General features: G+C 39.6%; 1 protein-coding gene across 1 annotated transcript in view; it reads right to left on the bottom strand.

Moving 5' to 3' along the window:
• Positions 1-1,242: 1,242 nt before the first annotated feature.
• The window catches only part of MPPED1 (metallophosphoesterase domain containing 1), a 44,189-nt gene continuing 34,006 nt past the window's right edge, over positions 1,243-11,425 (bottom strand). Inside the window, exons 4-6 of the mRNA XM_010002977.1 lie at positions 8,803-8,918; positions 4,782-4,895; positions 1,243-1,675 (exon numbers count right to left, since the gene is read on the bottom strand). Coding sequence (XP_010001279.1) covers positions 1,557-1,675; positions 4,782-4,895; positions 8,803-8,918 — 349 coding nt within the window. The 3' untranslated portion in view covers positions 1,243-1,556. The remainder of the gene's footprint in view (positions 1,676-4,781; positions 4,896-8,802; positions 8,919-11,425) is intronic.

The following is an 11,425-nucleotide window of genomic DNA, read 5'->3' on the forward strand; positions in this document are numbered from 1 at the left end:
TTTTTCTGGTTGGTAATTAGCTTTCTTTTTTTTTTTTTTTTTTTTTTTTTTTTTTTTTTTTTGTGGGTTGGGGGGGCAGGGGTGGGTTTGTAATCAGTTCTTGAGCTTCTGCCTAGGACAGGACTATAATCCCAGCAGCTTCAACACCTCTGTTAACCTGCAGGAAAGCTGCATGGGCAGTACTAAGGTTGGCCATCCCAACCAGCTCCTGACATGCTCCCTGCTTTGCTTGGCATCACGTGCACCAAGACAGATGGATTTCAACTCGGCTGATGATTTTGTCTTGGGCCTCTCTCAGCAGCATCCACGAGTGGGCAAATGGCAATGCCAGGTTTCTTGAGGTGACCCTGCTCTGTACCCATTGGCATGCACTCCTCGCCCATCGCACTTACGCTGCTACATAGCTACCCACAAGTGAATGCCCAAAGCCCACCTTGAGATGACACCTTCCCCTTGACATCCATAACGTTCCCCAAGGACAGAAGGATCACAATGACATTTAACCACTTCTGACAGGGGCCAAATTCACAGCAGTAATCTCATAATTGGCTGCATGTCCCATTAACAGGTTTTAAACAAATAGTCCCAGTGGGTTTTATTTAAAATACCTCTATTAAACATTGGGTGGGTTTTTCGAGGTGGTTTTTTTTTGTTGTTTTTTACATACAATCACATATTGCCTTAATATATGAAAACATAGTTAAAACTATTTTTCTTCTTTTTTCTTTCTTTCCTTTTAAGGGAAATGTTTTGTTTTTTCTTCTTTTTTTGTCTTTTTTTTTCTCACAGGCAAGTCCAGGTTACAAATTCCTGAGTTTATACTGCACTTAACACAGTCTCCCTCCTTGAATGCTGAGCTGTTTACAGCATGCCAGCAATATGCACCATTTCCCTTACCATCTGTAATGCCAGATGTAGTAAAACTTCATTTCAGTACAGTGAATTAGGGCCTCTATTGCATTGGTTTTGAATAGATGCAAAGACTTAGACCTGAAGGACTTGCAGTAAAAGCTTTCCTCCTGTGACTGGTCATTCATGCACCATCTTTTATATTTGCCATGTCAATTAAGGGAAAACATCTTTACCATAATTTTTCTTTTACTAAGACCTCACTGGGAAACATCTGAAATTAGGAAATCCTAGTCTAAACACTGAAGTTTAAACTGCAAACTTTCTTAAAGAAACACTCCTTTGAAAGACATTGTTCTTTTAATAAGTAAGTCCAATATAATGTACGGTATATACAAAAGTCCCTACTTGAGATATATATATATGTATATGTGTGTATATATATATATATATATGTATGTGGAATGCATTCACTTTTCCATGTTCACAAATATTTTAATGGTGAAACGTTAAAGTCTTTAATTTGTTTCTGGCACCAAAATTTATTTGCTCCTCATCCACTTTTATCACTCAGAATTTATCCCTGAAGAGCTAGCAGGAAAAAAAGAAGGTTTTTGCTTTTTTCTTGAATGGTTCCCTTTTGGGATTCTCAGCCAGCAATATAAAGTTGCTAATGTGTTGGGCACAACTCTAAATCTTCATTATAATCATGTGTTCCTTGGAGTGGGTAAGTCAATAACTATAGGTGGATTAAGTGGCTGGTAATTCACAGTGCACACAGATGCATTCACGTAGGTAGTTGTTCCATCAGCCATGACACCATAACCTACAAAGAAAGAAAAAATCTGGTTACTCTCATTATTCATTATTACCTTGTTCTTCTTTTAATTATTCACCTTTTTCACACAACAGTAAGTGTCACATTTATTGCTCAGAAGGAATTTTAAAATCCTCTTCATGCAAAACATAAAGGTCTCCCTGACTTAGTAACACCTTTGTCCTGCAGCAGAACTTTTTGCCATCAAGGTGCATTCACACCCTCAGACACTGTAACATTTCCACAGCAGAAAACACCCTTCTGTATGTCTCACCAGTGGTGAAAAACCTTTACCTACATCTCATCTCACTACACGTCCAAACCAAACAACTCCGGAGCTACATCTGCAGAAAATCAAACTTCCACCTCTAACACCTGTAGAAATACAGTGAAATTCTGCTTCAGAACTTATGTTAAGAGTAAACTGTCTAACTGCTCCAGTGTTATGAAAAAGTAGACGCTCTCCAGTGTCAAAAATAAGAGGAAAAAACATAAGCTTGATTACACTAAAACTAAAAGCTTAATGGTGGAAACTTGCATTGAAATACTAAGATCATGATGAAGAAATGCATTCACAATCATAAATACATGACTCGAGGAAAATCACCTGGCAGAGAGCATTTGTACTATGATTCAATCTCAGCATTACTGAAATGAATAGTGAATGCTAAATGCACTGACTTTGGCTATTCGAATCCAAGGCACCTAGGATCCTACAGTTTTTCTGAGTGTAATTTCATGCCTTATAGAAGCATTGTTAGTTGCAGAATTTACAAAGAAACAGTAGCCAAATTTCTTGCTTTTTTATTCCTTAAAATACACTGAATAATGCAGGGCCTCCTGCACTCCCCGTGGAAAAACCACACTGTAATTAGGGACTAGGGAGGGAAGAAAAGTCTGTCAGGTTCCTGTCACAGACATTTCTTTAAATCATTTGCTGTTTGCCACAGAACAATTGTTCTGTGCAAAACACAAACTGCACAGAGGACAGTAAGCATTGCTGCTGGGACTTCCTGTCTCCTCGGCTACACGTCTGGAGAGAACAGAATGAGCTTGCTAATCCATTCCTTTTGCTGGAATATTCCTAATGTTACAGTTTTCACTCCTACCCCATTGCCAGCAGTTTCCTCACCCATGACCTCCATCAGGTACTGGCTGTCATGGGCAAACCAGGATTTTAGCCCAAGTCCCTGCCATGCTGCTTGTCACTGCATGGGTCGATCAGCAGCAAGCCCACGTAAAGAAGTAATTTTTGGCAGAGAAGCAGTGCAGACAGGGGACAGGGAAGAAACATCTCTTCCAAGCATCTCCTCCTCCTCCTGGATGTTCAGTAAATGACTGCTACAGATGTAGCTATGCTCAGTCAGGGGAGGAACTCATCTGTTCAAATCGTATATTCTCTCTACCAAGCAGAGCTTCATTTGCACAGGCTGTCTGCAATGGGAATTCTCCTCTGCAGAGATTTAGCATCCCACCACAAAACAGGCTATGCAGTTCCCCATTTGTTTTCTCTCCATTATGAGAGTTAACAAGCAGAGTAGCTTGTTTCTCTGTTCTGATACCTACTGTGCCAACTGTATTAATTCACAAGATTTACCATTCTGTGGAGGTCCCATTCTTTCCCCTTGGGAGCCAAAGTTGGGCTTAGTCTTAGCAGATATGATTTAGTTTACCTGCCTGAAGCTTCATGGCTTGCTAAAAGTGTTTGCTTATATCCCCTGCAACCCACTTGGCTTATGGTTTCTGAAAAGACAATGAGTTTGAACTGTATTCACCAGCCCTCCTGTATGGAATCTCAAAGACTGCTACAACAGCAAAAGGTTAGGAAAAAAAATGTATGCATTTTTTGTTTACTCTGTGATGTAACAGCACCTTGGACATTAAGTAGGTATTATTAGGTCAGTGAAAATGAGACAAACAAGGAGAATAGACTTAATCCCTGAGCTGTAGAATAATGATCTGAATGTCTCCTCCATCAGTTTTACACTAGCACACCTCTCACCAATGTCATTCCTAACCAAGCATGATGAAAGTGCCCAGCAGCAAGTCAGAGTGGAATTTATTTAGAAAGATAACAGTTCTTCATAAAAACCGAAATATATGAGTGCCTGCTACTCCAGCTTTTCTGTCTGTTCATCTCTACACTGGTGAGATGCACAGGTATCTTTTGAAGGCTGGAGCAGTCCCAGAAGCAGAAAACTGGCAGTTGCTGAGCACCTGTTCCTGCCAGTAAGTTAACACTGCCAAGGACTAAGTAGCTGATAATGCATGCTTACATGCCATTCTGTGGAGGTGCCACTTCTGCACAGCCCAGTGGTTTCCTTTGGTAGGGGCACCGCTTGAAGTCTTGCTGCCACGATACGTGGACAGGACAGACTTCTTTATAGAAAAGAGCATCTACTTTTCCCTTTGCTGGGAGATGAACTCCTCCTGTCACTGACTTCAGTGGAGCATACATGTCACCATTTACTGACCTATTTTAGGGAACTAATTTTTTTCCAGTTAAAAATCAAACAGTCAAGAGAACCACTTGGTTTTGTCTGGGTACAAAACGTTTCTCCTGCCAGAGCAAATAGATACATGAGTAAATATAATGAACTTCTATACAAGTCAGTGATGACATCCCTCTTGATTTTAACTTCATATGCACATTGACAGGAAGAGACAGCCTTTATTGTACAATCTTGAAGATTAAGCTTTAGAAGCAATCTCCAAAGCATTCTTACCCATTTTACAAACACAAAAAACTGAGAGACAGAGAGCTTACATTATTAAGTCACAGCGATTCTGCAGAAGAAAATAAAATTAATCAATCCTAATATTTAGTCACTTCCTGTAACTACTGGACTTGTGTTCTTATTTTAAAATTCACAGAAATCCTCTCTGTGAATGAGGCATCACCCTGTTTTATAGATACAGAAATTGAAAGAGAAGCTGAAGTACAAACATTGAAATGTGGGTATCCCTCAGTTTCTTTTTTATATATGCTGCTAAATAAGGACCTGAATTCCAGAAGTGCTTCATTTCAAACATTCAAGTTTGAAAATGCTAGTTAAACCAGACAACTTCTGTTTTTGTGGTTTTTTAATATATACATAGAAGTAAGTGTTCTGACCTTCATGGATATGTCCAAAAACATGAAGCCTTGGCTGTATTCGTCTCTGGACTGTGTTCAGCAGTTCAACACATCCTACCCGTTGCATTTTCTTAGGAACCCAATCTAGAAAACCTTGGGAAAAGAAAGCAAAGCTTTAAAAGAAGACAGGTTATCTGCAAAGCTGTACTGCTACACAGTATTTCTGAGATTTCATGTCTCATGTCTTTTCATAAGCAGCCATAGAAGAACTGACATGGAAAAACAGTGCAGTTTTGCCTTGGTAAGTAAAAGAGGAAGGAAAGAATAATACTTGAGAAAAACCAAAAACACTCATTAGAAGCCAAAGAACTATGATAACTCTTGCCAGTTGTCTTTCAAGGATAAAAAAAATAATCATTGCAATTAATGCATTTTTGCACTGCTGTTAATAGGACAACTCAAGGCTTTATTAATTCTTCTTCCTTTAAGAGAGTGAGGTGTAAAGAGCAGTATGTCCAAAGTCGGTCTCTAAAGAATCTAAATCAACACTTACCTACTTAAATCTAGCCCTGGGATCTAGTTTTTAACTGAGCAGTTTAACTGAGGTAATGGAATCTGTGTTGCTAATAATAAACCTGCATTACTATCACACTGAATCTCACAGTAGTGGAATTCAGGTGAGGAACCCACAGCATGCCTAAAATACATCCTCACATAAAACTGGTGTAAGAGCTTCATGACACAGCAAGCCCTACTAGCCTCAATTTATGGACCTCAGATAGGAAGAGAATCTCAGCCCTTCTGCCATTGGTATTTTCAAGTGCCACATTTACTTGCACAAAATTTGTATAAAAATGCATTTTTCATGAATACAGACAAAAATGTACACCAACTTGCATACTGCAAGGGGGTGCTTCACGGCCAACTGAAGTCTCACGCTTCCTTCAAAGGAAAACAGTGTAAGAAGGATGCTGTGGCATTACAGGCTTTGCAGTAACCAGTCTTGTCTTTCTTCTACTGTTCTTTCATCAGGCTCAAATTTGGAAACCTAGAAGGTATAATAAATCTGTTTTTCTTCAGTTGTTCTGGTACCCTGTGTGCCTGTCATAGCTTTGTGCCTCTGACTTAGACTGCTGCAACAGCTTGAATATATTGTGCCTTTGAGAAAAAGGTGGTCAGCCAGAGAGGTACAGAGTCTGGATCTAGTTTTCACCCATTTACTTTTGAGGTCTGCTCAAGCATGGCTAAATAGCAGCTAACTAACTGGCTTAAAAGACCAGAACTGGGGTGTTCAAGCTCTTGGAAATGTTCTCAGATTTGCTAGAGGGGCAGGTTCACACACTGGGAAATACCCCTTTAGATGCCAGTGCTTGAAAACTGGGCTCAGTACACTGTGGGGTTCTATGAAAATGGTAAAAAATTTCCCCTGTATCATGGTTACATGGTAATTTTTAGTAATGAGTTGGGAATGCAGCATCCTTGGTGTCAAAAAGAGGAAGGTCTGACAATGGCCATAAGCTCCTAATTCATTCAGACACCTCTGAAGATGCTGCTTGGCTCCTGTCAGGAGAACGTACAAAGAGCAAGCAAGCCCTGCTGAATTTCAGACAGAGCAGAGCAATGCTCAGTTCTGGTAACTGATTATACCAGTCACTTGTGGTTTCCAACACAGGTCAAAATTCACTGTAGGAAAAAATATGTACTGTAGATGTCACAGTGCAGCCAGCAATGCCTCTGGAATCCTGGCAGGCTTTCTTCCAAGCAAACGTTATAACAATAGGTTTCGTTACTTCACTGATTGGAAACAGTTAATTGTCAAAATGTCTGTGGTGAACATAAAGCCAAAAGTATTTCCACTTCAAAAACTTCACAAACAAAAATCCATAAAATTAACTTCTCCATTAAATTAAGCATTATTTATGTTGAACATGTTTTTGTTTACATGCATTATCACCCTTCTGAAGCTTTCCCATATGTTTGCAGCTTATTATGTACACCTGACTACACAAACTAAGAATAATTGATTACACCTAGCTAACAATTAGAGTTCATCTTAGGGTTTTTTTAATGTTTGGTTACTTGAAACAGGTTTCTGCAGCTGTCATAAAAGTATAAATCTTTGTCATAGACAGACAGCTACAAATGAAGACTTAAAGGTGAATTTAAATTAAAAACAGACAAAGAAAAGAACAGTGAACGGTAAGTTCTGTAAGTTCTGTAAGTTAGGCAGAGCTCACTTCTTTTGAAGCATCATGTATTTGTTGCCATGGATGACAGGGAGACCAACAGCTGATGCCCTCTGGCAGACAGTTCCATGCCTGAGCTATCTATTAATGCATCAACAGGAAAAGAGACAAAGAAATGGGAACTTGTAAAAAATCATCCCTTGGAGGACAGTAGAAACATAAGAATTAAAAAAATAAATAAATAAAAGAATGAATCATGGAGATAGGGGGAATTCATGTTATCCCATTAGTGTCAGTGGAGATGGGCAGCTCTTCCTCAGAATTACTACAATTATTAAATTACTTTTCAATCATTAAACTTACTACTGAATTTATTATTAAAGCCTGTCTGCTGCATGCTAGCTCTGTAGTGCTCTCTAGAGAACCCAGAGGCTGCCTGGAGAGGAGGCCTGCTGGCTAAATTAGCAAGGCGGCTGAAGCTGGGTGGTGCAAATGCCTCTCTCCACCTTCCAACTCTGGATTTCAACTGCTAGATACAGGGATAATCGTTGGATCAGGTAAAGGCTGGATTTCTTCACAGCTGATCAACTCGTTAAAAAAAATGTCTTTACAAGTGATGAAAAAGCTTCTGAAGGAGTTTGAAACACGACTTACTTATAAATAAAACAATATCAAAGACCCAGCATCATGCTCTTGATCCTAACAGTGATTATCCCCAGTGCTAACCATTTGAAGCTGATATCTCAAGGTCTAAACAATTAATTTCTGCCACCCACTTTTACCATACAAGTCCCTCTTAAAATCAGCCTGTGGCATGGCATGAGACTCCACTTATGTGAAGAATCAACACAAACTGTGAGAAAACCTGCTCACAAAGAAGCCCTTTCCCCTAGGATTAGTGAGCAGTGGAATGCAAACATATCTTTCTAAAGAAAACAACAAAACACAAACTCTTTAGATACTTTCTCCTCCAGGCTCTGAAAGAGGAGAAGAAAGGGTGGAAGACAAGAGGGTTTTAGCTTCAGGAAATTGGGGAATCTAAAGGTTTGAAGAAAGCAAGTGCCTTAATTTCACACAAAGCACTCCTCCGCAGAACACTTAAGTACATGCTTCTCTTTCATGTCCATTTATTAAATTAGTAGGAATTAAAAACATAGTTGCATTCAATATATCTTCCTATGTGTTAAATATGTTGCAAAACACATCAAAAAGCCTTAAGCTTTTATTGAATCTGGACACTTTTCTGTGATTATATTATTTCCATAACATAGATAATGTCACTATTATCTAGGAATAGAAGAAAGCTCTCCTGGCTTTTAAATCACCTATATTATTATTTGTAAAACAGAAATGCAAAACAGTTTTTTGTTTTCCTGTTAGTGTTGCCAGATTGTATTAAAGGCAGGTAATTTAACCACCACTGTCCAAAGAACATACAAACAATGGCAGCATTTTGGGTTTATGAGGCAGAAGACACACCAAGTCAGTATAATGAGGAACAAAAGAGACTCTGGGTATCTGTTGGTGGTGGAATGTTACTGCAAGTGAGGCAGAAATACGGTGCTAAAAAAAAAGAAAATCCTGCATTTCTCCTCAAGCAGACTCCATGCTTTAAATCTACTAATTTCACCAGTGGCAGAATAGACAGATACATAGGAAAACTCAACCTTGCTCATTTATAAAGCTCATTAAGGCTTTATGTATTAAGGCTTTATTTTTTTAAGCCACTATTTCCTTCTCTACCATGGAGCATAGGTGCTGCTGAAATCAGTATGGATGTTACTTTTTACTTTTGTAACTCAGGATTGCACTCTCTAAGGAGAGTCATCAGTTACTGCACAATCATCTGAAAAAGAGCACTAGTATTTTCTTACCGAGAGGTGGTCCATGTGTTATAAGAATATCTATTCCATCTGGAATAAGGTTCCATTTCTCTAATAGTGCTTGGCCTCGTGGAAGATTAAAGCCCCAGCCATAAAACCAAGGTTGCCTGCCAAGAGAGGAGGAGAATGTCTTCAGTGCTACTTCCATGTACTGGTTATCTAATTAAAATATGAAGATTGACTCCTTACTAGCATGGAATTTGAAGACACAAATAGCATTCATTTTCTTCTTTCTGTGCACAGTAAAACCCTCCTTCCATACAAACAGTGGTATTTAATATGTGCAGCAAACCAGTGCCACTTTCAGTAGGCAGCATGGAGTAAAATATTCACAGCATTCTTCCAACTAGGTGACAAGTACCTCTTAAAAGACCTGGATACCAACATCTCCATGTCTGGATTAGCCTGCTGGACTCCCACCAGAACACCTCTCTCAGGAACCTAGCTGTGGATATAAGTTTCATATTGGCACCCATCACATTAGGCCCTTAGCCTATGACCAGCTGGGCAAGGACAGACCTTGGCATGGGGACAGATCCTGCTCCAAAGTTGGAGATACCATCCACGCTGCTGTTTTTTTTCCCCCTAATTGAAAGCATCCCATTAGAACAAGAATACTGCTTCTATTCTTACATGTAATTTTCTTCTGTCCTCTGGTGTGTTGACTTGCTTTTAAGTAAGACTTTCCATATTCAGGATTTCTTATCAGATGGGCATTTACATTTTAAAAAATATATTTATAGAGCAGCTCATCATGGAGCAGTGGGACTGTAACACTGCCAGTCAGAACACAATTTATCCCTGTCTTGCTATCCCATTAATTAAAAGACCATATTTCACAGCAATTATATCACAGTGGTAAATTATGTCTTGCTGACTACACTCTAATTCTACATCACAAAATCGAGGGGTTAGTTTTAGGTTGGGATTTTTAATAATTTTTTGACTGACGTGTTCTGGCCATATCCATATTTGGGGAACAACAAATAGGCTGCTGTGATTTAAAAAGGTTTATGATAATCTCAGCCTTAGCATTTCTAAATACATACACATCACACAGAGTTCCTGTTAAGATGTTACTTTGTTGGGGAAAGCTTTACACTCCCTCATTGCATCAGAAAGGCAGAAAGAATTATTTCAAGCAAATTCTCTGAACTCCACTTTACATCAGGTATGGCAAAAACAAAAGAAAATACCCATAAAGCTATTATTCATCTTCTTCCATCACTGATGCTTGACTAACATTTCAAAAATTAGCATGTCTGCAATCTTCATGATGATATATTTCCCACTTCTCCTTTTGGAATGCACATGTCTATTAAAAACAGCTAAAAAAAACAGAGCTTGCTAAAATATAAAGGGATGTGGCTTACCTAAGGCAAGAAAAGAAAATTCTGCTACAAGGAAAGGAAGAAGGGGGCTTTGCAAAAATGCTTCCTGCCTTTCTTCCACAGGTATAAGAAGCTTCTGTTCTTCTAGACAGATGACTGAAGGGCTTTCTGTGTCCAGGGCTAAAAGCTCGTCTGCTAGCTCTACATCATACAGCACCCTGGATAATCAGGGTCTGGATAAACAGGTGTCAAGGGGGGAGAGGGGAAAGCTGAAACTTTGTACACCTGCCACTGGGACCAGAAATACATCCCGGCCTCCAGAAACTGTGATAAGGGAGGTGAAGGTGTGTGAAAAAGAGATGCTAATAGAAGCAATGAAGCAGAAATTTTGTTCTGAGTCAGGTTGCTCAGACCAGGGTGGCTAGCTGAGAAAAAGACCTACCCCTTTATCAGGAGTACAAAATTATGCTTTTCTGGTTACCTGTTCATCTTCTGTTAGCCTTTCCTCATAGGAAGAACAGCATCTGGCTCACAGGTACACACAACTTCTAACATTCCTACTGCTGGGTAGGGAATTCATGGTCAAGTTACCACCTTATTTTGCAGTCGCCTACCAGCAACATCCCTGCATTAACACTGTCACACAGCACCAAACCAGTCTGTGGAGTCTGATCAGCCTGTCTTGGTGTTCAGCTCACCATTGACACAATGGGAGGGATTTTTTTTATCTTGCAGAAATGCCCTGAGAATAAACTGAAGCCTGTGAGGTGCTCAGCTACTAGAGAAGTAGGAGGCTTTATAAAAATACACAGAGGTTAGGCTTTTTCTAAGCTACTCACTCTCCCCTGCCTTGAGATTGTGTTCCACACATTACACACCAAATATCTTTCTTCACCCAGATGAAAATACTCAATCACTTGGTAAATTATCCTGAGGCCCAGAGCAAGTTTTCCAGGGGCAAAACCTCACCAATAGAAAATACTTGCAAGGGCAAATAGGAGGCAAAAAACTGTAGGCATAGTAAATAATGCTTTTAAAGCCACTGACAGATTCAGCGAATACAGGTCCCTGCTGCCACCTGTCACTCACCCAGGTTCTGCTGCGCAAGGACAGGATCATGCCCAGGTCCTGTGTGAGGAGGAAGGTGAGGTGCCATCCTCAGAGAAATATCAATACTTGCCCAAGAAGAAAAGGTCAAAAAACCCTATGGAATAATTACTTTAAGGATACAATGAAGAACTTATAAAACGAAATAACCAGGACTGTAACGGGTCTCGCCAGAA

Source organism: Chaetura pelagica, unplaced genomic scaffold (genome assembly GCF_000747805.2).
Source record: "Chaetura pelagica isolate M959 unplaced genomic scaffold, ChaPel_1.0 scaffold117, whole genome shotgun sequence".
Lineage (NCBI taxonomy): Eukaryota > Metazoa > Chordata > Aves > Apodiformes > Apodidae > Chaetura > Chaetura pelagica.